At 44.9% G+C, this 18,291-nt stretch overlaps 1 protein-coding gene across 2 annotated transcripts in view; it reads left to right on the forward strand.

The window, feature by feature from the left end:
- Positions 1 to 17,798, forward strand: part of SMC1A (structural maintenance of chromosomes 1A) — a 36,540-nt gene extending 18,742 nt beyond the window's left edge. For both annotated transcript variants that reach the window (XM_081041804.1, XM_081041805.1), the window contains exons 19-25: positions 1,009 to 1,119; positions 12,613 to 12,769; positions 13,241 to 13,395; positions 13,513 to 13,664; positions 14,754 to 14,823; positions 15,108 to 15,218; positions 15,649 to 17,798. In XM_081041804.1, the coding sequence (XP_080897930.1) occupies positions 1,009 to 1,119; positions 12,613 to 12,769; positions 13,241 to 13,395; positions 13,513 to 13,664; positions 14,754 to 14,823; positions 15,108 to 15,218; positions 15,649 to 15,732 (840 nt within the window). In that variant the 3' untranslated portion in view covers positions 15,733 to 17,798. The remainder of the gene's footprint in view (positions 1 to 1,008; positions 1,120 to 12,612; positions 12,770 to 13,240; positions 13,396 to 13,512; positions 13,665 to 14,753; positions 14,824 to 15,107; positions 15,219 to 15,648) is intronic.
- The last annotated feature ends 493 nt before the right edge of the window (positions 17,799 to 18,291 follow it).

The raw sequence follows: 18,291 nt of genomic DNA on the forward strand, positions 1-18,291 counted from the left end.
ATCATGGCGGATGTGCGTGGCTGTTGGTGGGCGCGGGCTGTGAACAACATTAATCAGGGACGGCGTGAAAGTGTGAAAGTGGCCTGGGAGAGAGAGTGGGATGGGGGCAGGCATGGTGAGGGACAGTAGGGATGGCGGGGTGAGGCTGTGAGGGCCGCTGAGGTGCAAGGCAGCAATGTGGCTGTGAGAGGGAAGCGGCGTGGGGAGGAGTCCTGCATGTCAGTAGGTGCTGAGGGGAGTAAGCCTGGGGAAGATGAAAGCAACCACTAACCTTAGGGACTTGAGCTCAGTTAGCTCCAGCAGGTGGTGGATATTGGTAGGAGCAGGAATTGAGGGACAGCCCAGAGCAAAGCAAGACGGAAGCTGGAGGACCCAAGGACACGGCTCAGCTGCAGTGAGGGAGGTTGGCCAGGAGAGGGTTGGGTAAGGGACATCAGCAATGCAGAGGTGACGAAGCTTTGTTACAGGAAAGGGAGGGACACCAGCTGACAGAAGAGCCAAGGCGTTTTATCCACTGGAAGTGAAGATTGGTAGCGAGGGGGCAGAATGTTCCCTGAGAGGAGGTTTGCATAGGTCTTGTCTTCGACCTGGACATGTATCTCAGTCCCACATGTCCTTTTCCCTGCCCCCTTCCCAAATGCCATTTCAGTCTAATTTAAATTGCAAAATATTTTGAACACCAGAAATGTGCCAGGCCTCATGGTAGCACATGACATAATGATGACTCCTAATTCAAGTCCAAACTGCCAGGCAGGCGTCCCATGTTACAGATGAGCGAACTCCGATCTGATAGCGCGGCTCGCCCAGGATCACACACACACAGTGGAAGGGCCCAATTTTGAACTCAGGTCTTTCTGCCTTCAAAGCTGCTGTCCTTCCATCAGTTCTTTCAAAGCAGGTGCTTTCTCAGTCATTGAAGGCTGCAAGGGAGCCCCCAGCCGCTTCTAGAGGGACCGGGGGCTCCCTTGCAGCCAGTCTGCTCCACTCTATTCCCTTTTGCCTTTGCAGGGTAGCTCCCAGGGGGAGGATTCAGTGAGTGGTTCCCAGCGAACTTCCAGTATTTATGCACGAGAGGCCCTCATCGAGATTGACTACGGTGACCTGTGTGAGGATCTGAAGGTGAGGATCGGCCTCAGGGTGGGAAGTTGGGGGTAGGGACACCTTCTCAGCTGTCCACAGAGAGGGTCAGCCCATCAGGGGGCCCCCCTCTGGACACTAGGGACGAAAATGGGGCAAGCTAGCAAGAGACAGAGGGTGGAGTTGCAATCCACACTCCTACATGCATGCACAGCCCGGCACATCTTCTCCCACATCCCCAGTTGCCCCCGTCCCTGCCTGCTGCCCGTCTTCCCCTTCTGCGCATGTACACATCTCAGCCCAGATACACATGCACGAACAGCCTCCTGTACAGTGAACAGCTAGGCCTCGGGGGTTCCTGAGTGCTCTCTCCTAGGCACTCTCCTTCTCACTTGGCTCTCTCTCATCCTGGATCTTTCTTTCCCTCCCTGGCCTTCAGCTGCCATTGCTATGCTGAGTCCCACAGGTACCTCAGACGCCAGCCCTCCTCCCCACACCTGACCCTTCTCCTCAGTGCCAGGCACGGGTTCAAACCAGAAATCTGAGCCTTGCTCTTGCCTCCCTCTCTCATTTTGCGTATTCAGTGTGCCAAGTCCTTTCCATTATGCCTCCCAAATATCTACTCACCTTTTTTGTGTTTCCACTGTCTCTCTAGCACAGGCTATGTGCACCTCTCACATGGACTGCTGCGGGAGACTCCTAAATAGTTTCTGATGCTTTCCAATCCATTATTATAGCCGGGAAACTTGGTTTTTTTCAAAAGCTTTTTGTTACGGGAATTTTCAAACATGCACAGAAGTAGAGACAACGCTATAATGAACCCCAGGTACCCATCCCCCAGCTTCAACAATTAGCAACATATGGTCACTCTTATTTTGTATACGCTTCCCCCTCCCCATTGGCCTATTTTAAGCCAAATTCCAGATATTATTCCATTCATAGGACTCTTTTAAAAAACGTAACCACAGTATCACACCAAAATAATTTTAACTACAACTCTGTAATATCTATAAATGTTTAGATCTCCATGAACGTCCCATAAATAGCTTTTATTTCAGTTTGTTTATATCAGGATTTAAATGAGGTTCATATGTTAAAATTGGTGTCTTCTAGTCTATAACATTTTGTTATCCCTTTTAATTTTTTTCTTCCTATTTATGAAAGAAACTGAGTCATTGGACCTGCACAATTTCCTACATTCTGAATTTGGCTGATGATGTCCCATGATGTCATTTAACATGTTCTTCCATCCCCTGTATTTCCTGTAAACTGATAGTTAAATCGAGGGTTTGATTGCATTTGGGTTCATTTTGTATTTTTGGCAAGAACATATCATAGGTGGTGCTGTGTACTTGTGTACTCGTCCTTCTGTAACTATCAGTAGACGCTGAATGTCAGTTCTCTCTCTGTGTGATGATAAGGTTGATCAGTGTTCAACATTGCTTATGAAATATTCTTGCCAAAACCTCAAACAAGGACCTGATCAAGCCTTTATATCCATCAATTATATGAAACACTGGTACCAGAGGCACATGTTTAATGAAAGCTCAGGGATGCATTTAGCCAAATCTAGACTTTGGGAAACTAAAGGACAAAAGACCTAGTCTCTTCCATAAATAAATGGGAAGAAAGAAAATAGAGAGGAAGAACTTTTATAGACTATAGAGTAAATGAACTAATTGGAATATATGGCTCTCCCTTGAATCCATTGTAAAGAAAAGAGAGGAAAGGGAACTTACAGATTAAATCAGATTTAAGAGACTTGTCAGCCAATCGCAATGTCTATACTTTATTTAGAACTTGCCTTGAAAAACGTGTAAAAATATTTTTTATAAAACAGGATGATTTGAACATTGACCAGATAATCTATGATGTTCATGAATTGCTATTAATATTTTTAGGTGAGTTAATGGTATTGGGTTTTATTTTTAAACCATCCTGTCTTTTTCTTTTTTTCTTTCAAGTTTATTGGAGTGACAGTTGTTAGTAAAGTTACGTAGATTTCAGGTGTACAATTCTGTATTACATCATCTATAAATCCCATCGTGTGTTCACCACCCAGAGTCAGTTCTCCTTCCATCACCATATATTTGATTCCACTTACCCTCATCTACCACCCCTATCGCCCCCTTACCCTCTGGTAACCACTAAACTATTGTCTGTGTCTATGAGTTTTTGTTTCTCATTTGTTTGTCTTGTTTTTTTGTTGTTTTCGGTTTATATACCACATATCAGTGAAATCATAGGGTTCTCTGCTTTTTCTGTCTGACTTACTTCGCTTAGCATTATACTCTCAAGATCCATGTTGTCACAAATGTTCCTATATCATCTTTTCTTACTGCCGAATAGTATTCCATTGTGTATACATACCACAACTTCTTTATCCATTCATCTATCGAAGGACATTTTGGTTGTTTCCATGTCTTGGCCACCGTAAACAAAGCTGCAATGAACATTGGCGTACACGTGTCTTTATGGATAAATGTTTTCAGTTATTTTGGGTAGTAACCAGAAGAGGGATTGCTGGGTCATATGGTAATTCTATTCGTAATTTCTTGAGGAACCTCCACACTGCCTTCCATAGCGGCTGCACCAGTCTGCATTCCCACCAACAGTGTATGAGGGTTCCTTTTTCTCCACAGCCTCTCCAACACTTGTTACTATTTGTCTTGTTGATGATAGCCATTCTGACTGGGGTGAGGTGATATCTCATCGTGGTTTTTATTTGCATTTCTCTGATGGTTAGTGATGTTGAGCATTTTTTCATGTCTATTTGCCATTTGTACGTCCTCTTTGGAGAATGTCTCTTCAGGTCCTCTGCCCAGTTTTCAATTGGGTTCTTTGTTGTTGTTGTTGTTGAGTTTCATGAGTTCCTTGTATATTTTGGATATTAGCCCCTTATCGGAGGCACTGTTTGCAAAAATCTTCTCCCATTCAGTCGGTTGCCTCTGTATTTTGTCGATGGTTTCTTTTGCTGTGCAGAAGCTTTTAAGTTTCATATAGTCCCATTCGTTTGTTTCGGCTTTTACTTCCATTGCCTTTGGAGTCAAATTCATAAAATGCTCTTTGAACCCAAGGTCCATGAGTTTAGTACCTATGTTTTCTTCTATGCAGTTTATTGTGTCAGGTCTTATGCTTAAGTCTTTGATCCATTTTGAATTAATTTTGGTACATGGTGACAGATAGCAGTCCAGTTTCATTCTTTTGCACGTGGCTATCCAATTCTCCCAGCACCATTTATTGAAGAGGCTGTCTTTCCTCTATTGTATGTTTTTAGCTTCTTTGTCAAAAATTATCTGTCCATATTTACGTGGGTTTATTTCTGGGTTCTCAAATCTATTCCGTTGGTCTATCCTGTCTTTTACAACAGTGGTTCTCAGTGGAGGTGGGGTGGATTTTGCATCCCTAGGGGACATTTGGTAATGTCTGGAGATACTCTTGTCACACCCACTTGTCACGACTGGGGCAAAGGCACTACTTGCATCTAGTGGGGAGACGCCAGGGACGCTGCAAAATACCGTGCGGGGCGCAGGAGGCCCCCTCAGCAGCCAGTCAGCTGGCCCAGTGTCAGTAGTGCTGAGATTCAGAAACCCTGTTTTAAAGATTCAGACTGAAGTATTTATTTATGGATGAAATATGTCTGAGATTGGTTTTAAAAGACTTGAATATAGAAAGGAATTGGATATAGACGGCCGAGTGTTTGCCATGAGTTGATAAATATTAAAGCTGGGTAATAGGTGCCTGGGAGATCATTACGTCCTCTGCATTTTTGTACATGTTTGAAAATTTACGTAATGTAAAGGTAACAAAAGAAAAGCAATCACGACCGCTAGGTTCAGGTGCTGTTAGCCCCGTCGATTTTGATGAAGTTCCCTGTCAGCCTTTCATGAGTTGGTTTTAGCAGCTCTTTATGATCATTGCCTAGGTCCCTTAATGATTTCAAAATGATAATTTTCTAATGCTTTCACTCCTCCTCCACTTAGTAATTGGATGTTTAAAAAGAACTTGCTCGCAGCAACTGTTTAGTTCCCTTGAAATACAGTTCCTATAGAGAAGGTGTGATACTTTATTCTTTTCCTTTATTTACCAGCTTTTAGAATGAGTTGGTTGTTGTTGTAATCTTTGAAGGTGACCAGCGAGGTTTTTAAATTTGTTGTTATTATAAGCATAAGTGTTTAAACGTATTTTGATCTGTTTCAGTCTTTTGGAGTCATTTTCCTGTTGTTGTTTTTTTAAAGATTTTATTGGGGAAGGGGAGCAGGACTTTATTGGGGAACAGTGTGTACTTCCAGGCCTTTTTTCCAAGTCAAGTTGTCCTTTCAATCTTAGTTGTGCAGGGTGCCGTTCAGCTTCAAGTTGTTGTCCTTTCAGTCTCAGTTGTGGAGGGCGCAGCTCAGCTCCAGGTCCAGTTGTTGTTGTTAGTTGCAGGGGGCACAGCCCACCATCCCTTGCGGGAGTCGAACCGGCAACCTTGTGGTTGACAGCCGGCCCTCTAACCAACTGAACCATCCGGGCATTTTCCTTTTTGATATTTAAATTGTTTCATCCTTGGCCATTGGGAGCCACTTCAAGTTGATTTTTGTTTTTGTTATTTTTAGATTTTTATTATGGAAAATTTCACATGTAAAAGTAAAATACAATGCTATCTCATATTGCCATCACCGGTTTCAGTAGTGATCAGCTCATGGTCAAATTTGTTTTTATGTGCACTCCCATACACTCCACCCTCCCTTCCCATCCCTTGGTTATTTAAAAATAAATTCTGCACATCATGTCATTTCATTTGTAAATATCTCAAATGTATCTCTAAAAGAGATAATTCTATAAGATATGTAGAATCATTTTCATACCTAAAAAAACAATAATTCTTTAATATTATGGTTAGTATTCTCATTTCCCTGATTGTCTCTCTCTCTCTTCCTCCTTTTCTCTCTCCCTCCCTCCCTCTTTCTTGTTTTCCCCTCTCTCCTTCCCTCCCTCCCTCCGTCTCTCTCTCACACGCAATTTACTTGTTTGAATTGGGAGTCAAGTGAGATGAGAGATCTAGATAGATCCATGATTGATACAGCAATTGGTTGATAACTGTCTCAAGTCCCATTTAATCTATAAGTTCACCCTCCTTTTTATTTTTCTTTGCTATCTTTTTTGTTGTTGAAGAAATTGGCTCATTTCTCCTGGAGATTTTCTGCATTCTGTATTTCATTGATTATATCCTGTGATATTTAAAAAAATCTCTCCCCAGAACAAAGCAAGAAAAGAGTTCTGCTGTCCCCCACAGTTCCTATAAGTGGGTAGTTAGATGTACATCAGTGCTGCTCAGCACAGATACTACTACCCACGTGTGTAATTTTAAGAAGGTGAAATTCATTTTAATGCTACATTTTGTTTAACTCAGTACGTCCAAAAGAGTTTTTGTTTCAGTGTGTAAGCGATATAAAAATTACTGATGAGATATTTGACAATCTCTTTTTGTTGTAAGTCTTCAAACTCCAGTATAGTTTACGCTTACAGCATATCTCAACTTGGATGCTAAATTTTCCTCTGGAATACTTGATCTGTATTTAGATATCCTAAAATGTATAATTGAAAAAGGCGAACCATGTACCCCCAAGTTGTTCCAAATATACTTAAAAGTTTTCCAGTAACTGAATTGAGTCTCAGTTTTGAAAGTTAAATTAACCAAAGTTCAATAAAATTAAAACTTTTGTTCCTCGGATGCACTAATTGCATTTTTCGTGCTCCATAGTCACATGTGGCTAATAGCTACCTTATTGGACAGCTCATCTGTGGAAGTTTGATTAGATTCAAGTGTTGGGGTTTGTTTTGGTGAAGACTGCTTCATAAGTAGCATTGTTACTTCCACTGGGAGGTTTATAATGTCCGGTCGTGTGGCCTTTTCTGTGCAGTTTCCAGTCGTGATGATCATTACCTAGGTCCATAAATTCATCTGGGGTTGCAAAATAGTGATCTTTTTATTCTGTCATTTCTTTTTTGTGTATTAGCTGGAATACCAGATATTTCCTCTCATCAATTCTTTGGTTACCCTGAAGTATAATTGGTACGGAAGAGGCAGGACATATATGCGTCATTCTTTCCCTCGATTTACCATTTTATAAAATAATGAATTGTTTCTTTGGCATTCTCAAGATTTGCCCACTGAGTTGTTTGCAAATCATTATGAACTTACGGGTTTAAACACGTTTGGTGTGTTGTACTCTTGTGGTTATTATCCTTATTGATGAAGTTGGCGCATTTTTGGCTAGTGGGAACTTGTTTAAGTTGGCTTCTGAATCATTTTTTAAAATTAAATTTATTGGGGTAACATTGGTTAATAACATATAATTTTCATGTGTGCAAGATTATAATTGGATGTCTGTGTACCCTGTTGTATGCTCTGCAACCGAAGTTTAGTTTCCTTCTGTTACCATATATTTGACCCCCTTTACTCACTTCTCCCTCCTCTCACCATCTTTCCCCTCTGGTAACCACCATTCTGTTGTCTCTGTCTATGTGTATTTTTGTTTGTTTTGTTTGTTTGTTTGTTACTTTTTGTTTTATATTCCACATATGAGTGAAATTCAGTTTTTTTCCTTTTCTACCTGATTTATTTCACTTAGCATAATACCCTCCAGATCCATTCATGTTGGCACAAATGGCACTATTTCATCCTTTTTATGGCTGAGTCGTATTTCATTGTATATATGTGCCACATCTTCTTTATCTGATCATCTGTCAAAGAACACTTAGGTTGTTTCCATGTCTTGGCCATTATAAATAATGCTACAATGAACAAAGGGATACCTATATCTTTATGAATAAGTGTTTTCATATTTTTCTTTTTTTAAATTATTTTTTATTAAATTTATTGGGGTGACATTGCTTAGTAAAATTATATAGGTTTCAGGTGTACATTTGTATAATACATCACCATATATTTGACCTCATTTACCCTCTTCTACTACCCCTCTGCTCCCCTCACTCTCTGGTAACCACTAAACTATTGTCCGTGTCTAAGAGTTTTTGTTTGTCGTGTTCCTTTGTTGCTTTCAGTTTTGTATCCCACATAGGAGTGAAGTCATATGGTTCTTGACCTTTTCTGTCTGACTTATTTCGCTTAGCGTGGTAACCTCGAGGTCCATTCAGGTCGCAAACGGCAGTATTTCACCTTTTCTTATGGCCGAGTAGTTCCATTCCGTTGTGTACATATCCACAACTTCTTTATCCGGTCATCCATCAAAGGACATTTTGGTGGTTTCCATGTCTTGGCCCCCATGAATAATGCTGCAGTGAACATCAGGGTACATATATCTTTTTTTTTTTTAAATTATTTATTGGGGTGACAATTGTTAATGAAATTACATAATTTCAGGTGTACAATTCTGTAATACATCATCTATAAATCCCATTGTGTGTTCACCACCCAGAGTCAGTTCTCCTTCCATCACCATATATTTGATCCCCCTTACCCTCATCTCCCACCCCCCACCCCCTTACCCTCTGGTAACCGCTAAACTATTGTCTGTGTCTATGAGTTTTTGTTTCTCATTTGTTTGTCTTGTTTTTGGTTTATATACCACATATCAGTGAATTCATAGGGTTCTCTGCTTTTTCTGACTTATTTCGCTTAGCATTATACTCTCAAGATCCATCCATGTTGTCACAAATGTTCCTATATCTATCATCTTTCCTTACCGCCGAATAATATTCCATTGTGTATATATACCACAACTTCTTTATCCATTCATCTATCGAAGGACATTTTGGTTGTTTCCATGTCTTGGCCCCCGTAAACAAAGCTGCAATGAACATTGGAGCTCACGTGTCTTTATGTATAAATGATTTCAAATTCTTTGGGTAGATACCCAGGAGAGGGATTGCTGGGTCATATGGTAATCAGGGTACATACATCTTAATGAATAAATGTTCTCAGATTTTTGGAGTTATATAACCAGAAGGGGGATTGCTGGGTGTTATGTATGGTAGTTCTATTCTTAATATTTTGAGGAACCTTCGTACTCTTTTCCATGGTGGCTGTACTAATTTACATTCCCACCAGCAGTGTATGAGGCTTCCTTTTCCCCACAGCCTCTCCAACACTTGTTACTATTTATTTGTCTTGTTGATGATAGCCATTCTGACTGGGGTGAGGAGGTATCTCATTGCGGTTTTGATTTGCATTTCTCTAATAGCTAGTGAAGTTGAGGATTTTTTCATATATCTGTTGGCCGTTTGTATGTCTTCTTAGGGGAAATATCTGTTCAGGTCCTCTGTCCATTTTTTAATTGGATTGTTTGTTGTTTTGTTGTTGAGTTTCATGAGTTCTTGTATATTTTGGATATTAGCCCCTTATCGTAGGCGTTGTTTGCAAATACCTTCCCCCATTCAGTTGATTGCCTCTTTGTTTTGTTGATGGTTTCTTTTGCTGTGCAGAAGCTTCTTAGTGTGATATAGTCCCATTCGTTTATTTTTGCTTTTACTTCCCTTACCTTTGGAGTCAAATTAATAAAATCCTCTTTGAACCCCAGGTCCATAAGTTTAGTACCTATGCTTTCTTCCGTGTGGTTTATTGTTTCAGTTCTTATGTTTAAGGTGTTTAATCCATTTTGAGTTAATTTTAGTGTATGGCAACAGATAGCAGTCTAGTTTCATTCTTTTGCACGTGGCATTTCATGTTATTGTGTGTGGCTCTGAATCATTTTGACAGAACTCTTGTAGTCTTTTGTATCTTCTTTGCTTTCTGATATGTCCAGGCTCATCCTCTACATGTCCTACGCCAAGACCTAGAATTAGCCATTTCTCCCAGAAGATCTGACTTCTTTTAGTGAGAAACGCTGTTATTTAGTGACTACCAGGGCGATGCCTGTGGGTGGTCAACATCTGCCTAAGTTGGGAGTAGGAGCTGGGCATGAGTGATAAAAAGCTCAGAACAAACCATCTGGACACTGGAGTGCTCATGATGCTGGGCTGCTTGGTGCTTTTACATCTTTTCGGTAGACTAGGCTAAGAAATGCATTTTTTTCCCTTTGAAGGAAAATGTGTTATGATTTTGTATTGATACTTCCAATTGAAATTGTAATTCTCACAGTTGAACATCATTGATTTTATACTTGAGTCTCCAGTTATTCTTGCTAAAAATCTTGGTTCCTGGCAGCACTAACATAGCAACGTAGTTACTGTATGCTATTCTGTATATCTAGTCTGAAAATCACAATTAGATATCATTAGTAACAATTTAATTATTGAATGCTGTTTAAGATTTTCTTGAGGTTCTTTTTGTCATTAAGGTAATGGCTCATTGGGCATGTACACTCGTGTTTCCTATGTTTTAAAGTAATTTGAAAAAATTCTTATGTTTAACCAGCTTAATGTTTATAGTCAGCTTTCTTTGTTTCCAGTTTTGAAGGGATTCCTTTTTTTAGCATTTTGACTTACTTTTTCCAACTTTAATTTTGAAAATGTTCAGACTTACAGAAAAATTGAAAGAATAGTATACTGAACATGTACGTGTCTTTCACCTTAGATTCATCAATGCATATTTTGCCAGTGTGTGTTCTCTCTCATCTCTTGATTCCCTCCTTCCCTCCCTCCCTCCCTCCGCACTGTACTTTTTTGTTTTTGCTGCACCATTTGAAGGAAGTTGTAGACTTCAATTCTAAATACTTCAGCATGCTGAGAACAAGGGATTCTCCTCTATAACCACAATTGCATATTACCCCTAAGAAAATTAATAGTAATTTCACATCTAATGTTCTGCCCATATTCAAATTTTCCTAGTTGTTCCGAAAGTGTCTTTTATAGGCTTTTTTGTTTTTTTTTAAAAGTATGATCCAATCAAAATCCACATATTGTTTCTGGTTGTCCTGTCTCTTTAGTTTCCTTTCATTATTGCTTAACTTGTTCTTCCTGTAAATTGGAAGTTTGACCTAGCCTGGAGGCTGGATGGATTAGGGTTCACTAATTGTTTGACAAGAACATGTCAATGGCGATGCTGTGTACCTTTTATCGGTTATGCCAGGAGGCGTGGGATGTCAGCATGTCCCATATTTGTGAGGCTACCTTTGATCCTCAGTTAACGTATCAGTTGCCAGATCTCAACACTAAACATTTTCACTTTGTAAGTAGTTAGTGATCTTTAGGGTATTCTTGGGCATCTTGTGACTGTCTTGTTTCCCAACAATTTTTTTACCCGGTGTTTTTCACATTTTGGTTTAATTTATAATTATGTAAAATCTTTATATGGTTCTGAAAACCAAAAGTATAGTACAAGGTACATGAAGAGAAGTTTAGCTTCCTTTCTTGTCCCCTTTGCCTCCCTTCCTCCATGCATAACCATTTTAGTTTGTGGTTTATCCTTTTTTCTGCTGTACTTTTCAAATGCAAATATATTTGTATGCAAATATGTTCATATTCCCTCCCTCAGATAAAGGCTAGCATTGTATTGTACGCTTTTCACATTTCATTACAACACATCCTGAGGACCACCTTATAGCAGTATGGAGAGATCAGAAGGGCTTTTCTAACATGCATATGTGTTCAGTTCTTCCTGTGCTTGAAGTCCTTCAGTGATGTCTCTCCTCCCGTACGATAAATTCCGAACCTCTTACAAGACTTGAAAGGCCCTTTGTCATCAGGCTGCCTTGTCTCTCACACACGTACACACACTTGCTACTATTGCCATATTGAATTGCCTTTTTTGTGTGTATGTGGGGGCTTTTGAAGTTTGTTTGAGTTGCTTTGAATTCCTTGAATGAACCGTGAGCAAAGGCCTGATTTTGCGTACGATGCTCAGTCTGCTGCCCAGAAGACTGTTCCTGCTCCGTCGTCACCTTTCATCCCAAGGCCTGCACTTAAACACGTTCTAGAAGCCTTCCCGAGCCCCGGACTCTGAGTGAGGCGCCCCTGTGTGCTCGCCCAACGTGTGTGTTTAGCACTGTCGTGGTATCACCGTACAGTGTTCTCACTGTTTGCTTATATGCATTCCTCTGTTAGTCCGTGAGCTCTGCGAGCACAGGAACCATGGTTCACAGGACCTGGGGGCCCCAAGGCCCCCATTCAGTGAATAGTTATTGACCAGAAGTGGCAGAAAGGCACAAGCCCAGACATGCATTGCCATATCCATAAAACCTAAAACCAAACTCAACTGGGATTTGCTCAGATCCAGTGATGGGGACCACAAATGTGAGTTGCCTTATTCATTGTGGAGTGCAGACCAGTCTGTGTGGGAGCCTCTAGGTCACCCTGGGATGACGCTGGCTCGTGGCCTGGGCTGAGAGCCAGAGAGGGGCGCCACCAGCTGCTCCTCCTGAGAGACGGAGCGGTTGACAGAACCTGGGGGAAGGGCTCGAGATGGGAAAGCAGGGTCAGCCTGTTATTTCCAGCGCTGGTGGGAATGGTTTCTACGGGAGGAACCGAGCTGGGGAAGAACCTGCCTTCCACGTGGGAACAGGCTCTCAGGCCCCATGCGATCAAGCAGCTCTGGGGGCCTGAGCTCAGGGGCCTGGCCCTTCTTGCTATTGCTGTGCCTTGGATTTACAGGACGCCCAGGCTGAGGAGGAGATCAAGCAGGAGATGAATACATTGCAGCAGAAGCTGAACGAGCAGCAGAGTGTGCTGCAGCGCATTGCTGCCCCCAACATGAAGGCCATGGAAAAGCTAGAGAGTGTCCGGGACAAGTTCCAGGAGACCTCAGACGGTAGGACTTTCCCCTTTTCTTTGGGCCTGAGATGAAGCCAGGAAGGAGGCCTGCCGGGCGCCTCACAGCCGCGCCCGTTTTCACATGCTTTCTTGAAAGTCCCAAGAAGCCTGAACAGTAGGGGTTATCACACGTGTCTTATAGAATGGAAAGCTGCTGAGGTTCACAGAGAGTGAATGACCTGCCCAAGGTCACACAGCTAGTTGCTGGTAGAGCCCAGGGGAGAATCCGTGTTTATGTGGCTCCAAACCCGTGTTTCTTCGCACTATGTGGCTGGCCCACTGGATACAGAGGGTTGTGGGACCGTCTTCCTGGGACACCCCCCCCCCCCCGCCCCAAGGCGTTCCTCTCCCTCTCTGGGATGTCCCTGCTCTGTGCATTGTCATTTGCAGGCCGTTCTTGCCAGAGCATGGTCCTCAGCCTTGGCAGAACCCGGGCACTGAGGGGTAACCTCTCTCTTTCTCGTGGCAGAGTTTGAGGCGGCCCGAAAGCGAGCCAAGAAGGCCAAGCAGGCCTTTGAACAGATCAAGAAGGAGCGCTTTGACCGCTTCAATGCTTGTTTTGAGTCTGTGGCCACTAACATTGATGAAATCTACAAGGCCCTGTCCCGCAACAGCAGTGCCCAGGTAGGCTGGAGCCCCTTACCCATCCAGCTCCTACCATCCTCAGTTGCCTTTCCCTCTAAGCTTCCCGCCGCCATCCCCATCCAGACCTAGACCCAGATTCATCTACCTCCCCGCTAGGCGTTCCTGGGCCCTGAAAACCCTGAGGAGCCCTACTTGGATGGCATCAACTACAACTGCGTGGCCCCTGGCAAACGCTTCCGGCCTATGGACAACTTGTCAGGGGGGGAGAAAACAGTGGCAGCTTTGGCCCTGCTCTTTGCCATCCACAGGTAAGGCTGTGGCCCCTAGGGCAGTTGGCAGAGAGACTGAACTGAGTCTCTCTGGGGCCCAAGGATGTGCAGAGGTCTGCAGAGGTGAAGATGGTCTGGTGGAGTCTGGACTGCATCCCTGATTCCCTGCCTACTACAGCACATCTGCCCTTGCTTTCCTAGACCCGTGTTCCCCATCCGCCCTCCTCCACGCAGCGTGCCCTCCCTCACTGGCTCCCGCAGGTGGTCAGGCCTATCACCAGGCTTTTGCTCCCGTGGTTGCTGGCTACTCAGCCCTTTCCATGCAAATCTAGCTTGATGGCACCTCCTGCCCCTTTACGTCTCGTTCTCCTCCTGTTCTCTAGGAAACCTGCTTTGACCACCGGCCTACCCTGCCCTTCCCCTCCTAAACGCCAGTCGTACTGAACCTGACCCCCACAACTTAGCGCTTAATTGCATAGTATCATTCAGCGAACATTTCTTGAGGGCTGCTCTGTACCAGACCCTGTTAGGGGGTTAGAGACACAGATGAGTCAGACATGCTCTCTGTCCTCAAGGAGCGCATGGTCTCGTGGAAGCCAGATGTGCGAACAGACAGTGAGCTGAGTGTTATGACGGGTGAGGGTGGATGCCGTGGATGCAGAGGTGGGACGCCCCCCAGTGGGCGGGGGTTGTGAGTGAGCAGGTAACACTCGAGCAGGAAATGCATGGAATGAGGAGAAGTTGGCCAGGGAGACCAGTAGGCATTTCAGAGGGGGGGCGCAGTACGTGTACAGGCAGCGAGACCTGGCAGCACGGTGCGGGGCGGGGGGGCACCTCCACGTAGCCTGTGTGGTGTGGCCAGAGCCTGGCACACCTTTGTCTCCCCAGCCAGCTTGGAAGCTCCGGAGAGGACCATGTCTTCTGGTTCTGCAGGCTCCGGGAGCACAGGGCTGACGCAGAGGAGAGCTCAGTGGGGCTATAGGCCTTTAGAGGCTCAGGGAACATGAAGGCCTGGGATTTTAAGTCTCTGAAGAAGTGGAGGGGAAGCACCCCTGTGTGATGGGCCCAGGGGCTGTCCCGTCCCACCCCACCCCAGCAGTGTGATGTCACTTACTGGTTCCCTCCCAGCTACAAGCCAGCCCCGTTCTTCGTCCTGGATGAGATTGATGCTGCGCTGGATAACACCAACATCGGCAAGGTGGGTGCAAGGAAAGCGGGGCCTGGCAAGGGGGCCCCTGGGTTGGGGCTGGATTTCCGGGAGCAACTCCTGAGTGTGCCCTCGCTGTTCCTGCTCCTGTTCTCTGTGCCTGGGAGCCTGGGCCCAGGGTCATCCAGGCCGTGCTAGTGAGTGACTTTCTCTCACTATCTCTTCCCCCTGCCCTCCACCTCCCACCCCACCCCTCTGCCTCTGCTTCTGCCTGGAAAACACAAGGCAGTGTCAGGGCTTCGGCCCTGCTGAGTGCCTGCTGGCCCCTCCCACAGGTGGCCAATTACATCAAGGAGCAGTCGACTTGCAACTTCCAGGCCATCGTCATCTCTCTCAAGGAGGAGTTCTACACCAAGGCGGAGAGTCTCATTGGCGTCTACCCCGAGGTAGGGCGGGCCTGGCTCAGACGCCAGCCCCACTCCCTGCCAGACTCCCCGAGGCAGGAAGGAAAGGCCGCAGTGGAGGGGCATGGCGGCAGGGGAGCATGGAGACTTAGGTCCTGACTGGCCATCTGGGCTTGTTGGAACCCTGCCCTGGGGGCTTAGGCAGCCCAGCTGGACAGGGCCGTCGCATTTGGGGACAGGTGGAAAGGCCAGGCAGAAGCAGCCAGACAGCAGAGAAAGGAGGAGAGTGCAGGGGTGGGCAGGGAGAGAAGGTACATAGGACGGAGTGCATTCCTCCCGCACCCAGAGAGAAGCAGTGCGTGGGCTTTGGGCGGGTGGGGAAGGAGGAGGGTAGGAGGCCCCCACCCCTGGGATGCTAGAGGCCTCTTACTCTCTGCTCACGATTTCCTTTTTCTTTTTCTCCCTCTTCCAGCAAGGGGACTGTGTGATCAGCAAAGTCCTGACCTTCGACCTCACCAAGTACCCAGACGCCAACCCCAACCCCAATGAGCAGTAGCGGCAGTTCTGCCCTCGTGCGCTGTGTGGATCCCTAAGCTGCCCCTCTTCCAATCTCTGGATATTTGGCTGCCAACCTTCCCCTACCTCCTGTCCCTGTTTGCTGTAGTCATGGGATTTCGGCACTGCTATCAGCATGAAGAGGAACAGAGGTGATGTGAGGTCTGGAGCAAAGACCCCTGAGCTACCGGGAGTGAGCGTCCTGGCCTCTGGAGGGAGGTGCGAAGCTGAGCTGAACAGAACTGAGCTGGACAGGGCCATCTGCCCATCGCCCTCTTCCCCCTCCTCGTCGTCCCCCCCCCCCATATCTACCCGTAACCATGGGTCTATGAGACCCCTTGCATTTTGCTTGTGTGTGGGTGTGTGTATGTGTGTGTCCACATGTGTGCATGTGGGAGTGTTTGTGAAATAATGAAGATACTGGAGACCCATTTTAGAAGAAGACTGGGCTGAATTTGACTCCAAGAGCTTAGTGTGACAGCACCCCAGAGCTGGGCAAAGGTTTTCAGGACCTCATAGGCGTCAGGCAGTCACATGGAACTGCCCTCATTCACTCATTTGTGTTTTTATTTATTTGTGTATTCATCAAACACACTCAACGCCCTCTGTTTGTCAGGCTCTTTGTTAGGAATACAGGACTGAATGAGACGTGATCCCTCCTGCTAAGGAGATGCAGTGGGTTTCGGGGTCCTTGTGGCAGCTGGATCACGTGTACGGGCACTTTGAACTTGAGGAGGAAGCCTCACCTGGAGACGGTGGCATTTGAGCTGGACCTCGATAAACTGGCAGGATTTGGTCAGGCACTAGGAGCAGAGCCCAGGTTCTGGGGACAGATAGTTGCGGGTTTTAGTCCCTTTTTTTTTTTTAATCACTCACTAATTAGACCTTTCTGTGCCTCAGTTTCCTCATCTATGAAATGGGGCTAGTAGTATTATCTGCCTCAGGATTTAATAATGTCAAGCTCCTCACTGGAGGCCTTATCCCTGCTTGTAGTCCACTAGGTGCCAACCCCTCAGAATACAGCCTTCTCATGCCTGGACCCCTGAGGGCTTCTGATCCCAGTTGTCAGGGACTAAAGGAGCCTCCGAATCTGGGAGATGCTGAATGCGCTGGCTACTGGGAATGTTCCAGAGAACTGATGGGGTTTACCTGGTAAGCGGAGGGTCTAAGGAAACCTGCAGCATTTATCGTATGACAACCGGGTGCCCGAGCCCCATCGTGAGTTGTGAGGAAGTAGGGGAGAGGTAGCCTGGGTCATACCCCGGCCAATGACACATGACGTTCCTTTGGGAACTAACCACATAAGCGCCAGAGACTGCCGAGACAGCGCAGCCTGCTTCCATGAGGTCAGCCTTTGCTCGTTCACAGACACCGTCACACCATTACCTTGTCCCAATCCATAGACTGCCTTTTTGTTTCTTAAAAGTCAAATCAGTACTAATTACCCAAGTAATGCACGAATTCATTCTTTTTAAGAAATTAGATTGTTAGAAATAAAGCTAGCCTCGTTCAACTACCATTGCCCCCCACCCTTAACTGCTAGTCTCTTTATTGTACGTCTATCTAGACTTTGTTTTAAGATTTACATATATGAATTCATTGGAAATGTTATTGTGTTTAATGCAAATGGCACATGAAATTGTTCTGCAATTTGCTTTCTTTAAAGTTTTTGAGATGTATGCGTGTCGCTAGTAGATTCAGGTCACCCTTTTGTAACTGCTGTGTAGATTGCCGTCATACGACTCTACCGTATTTTACTTACGCATCTCTCTTGGAATAGTAAGACTATTTTGCTATTACAAAATACCACATAGGAGCATCGCGTGTGTGTGTGTAGGTATATGAAAGTTTGCCTATGATTGATTCCTAGAAGTTGAGTTGCAGTCAGACTATTTATATTTTTGTTTTTAATAGATACTTCCGAATTGCCCTCCTGTACTATTTACTCAATATTTTTCTGAGGTCGTCTTAGGTCTAATTCAGTTTCATCCTAAGTAGTGATATCTATGAAATCACGGGTTTGATGTGTTATGTTTTTTCTAATGCATATTAAAAGGCATAACTATCAAAACAAAACAGAATGTGTCTGTGTTGAACTAAAGAAGGCCCCTACCACCGGTGTGGGACTGTGTGCTGTAGTTTGGGAAGTACTGGCATATGTGGGAGAGCATAATTTGGGAGTCAGCCTGGTTCCGGTGCCAGCTATAGAAACGAGCCCATTACTTCACCTCCCTGAGCCCCGGTTTCCTCACGTAGGAAAGGAGGTAATAGCGGCCTACCTTGCAGCAGTGTGGGGAGGATGAAATGAAATATGTCTGAAGCAAATTAGTCGGCACCTAGATAATCACAGGCCTTTAAAGGTAGTGACTGCTATTCTCCCCATTTACAGATGAGCAAACAGGCCCAGGGAGGTAAGCGACCCAGCTGTGAGGTAGCAGTGAGGGTTTAAACCTAGGCTCTCCGATTCAGTCTTGGGCTTTCTCCACTGTGAGGCTGGTTATCAACCTTGACTGTGCACTGGAATCACTTGTAAAGCTTTGTGCTTTTAAAAAATCAAAGC

Source organism: Rhinolophus hipposideros (genome assembly GCF_964194185.1).
Source record: "Rhinolophus hipposideros genome assembly, chromosome: X".
NCBI classification, from domain to species: domain Eukaryota; kingdom Metazoa; phylum Chordata; class Mammalia; order Chiroptera; family Rhinolophidae; genus Rhinolophus; species Rhinolophus hipposideros.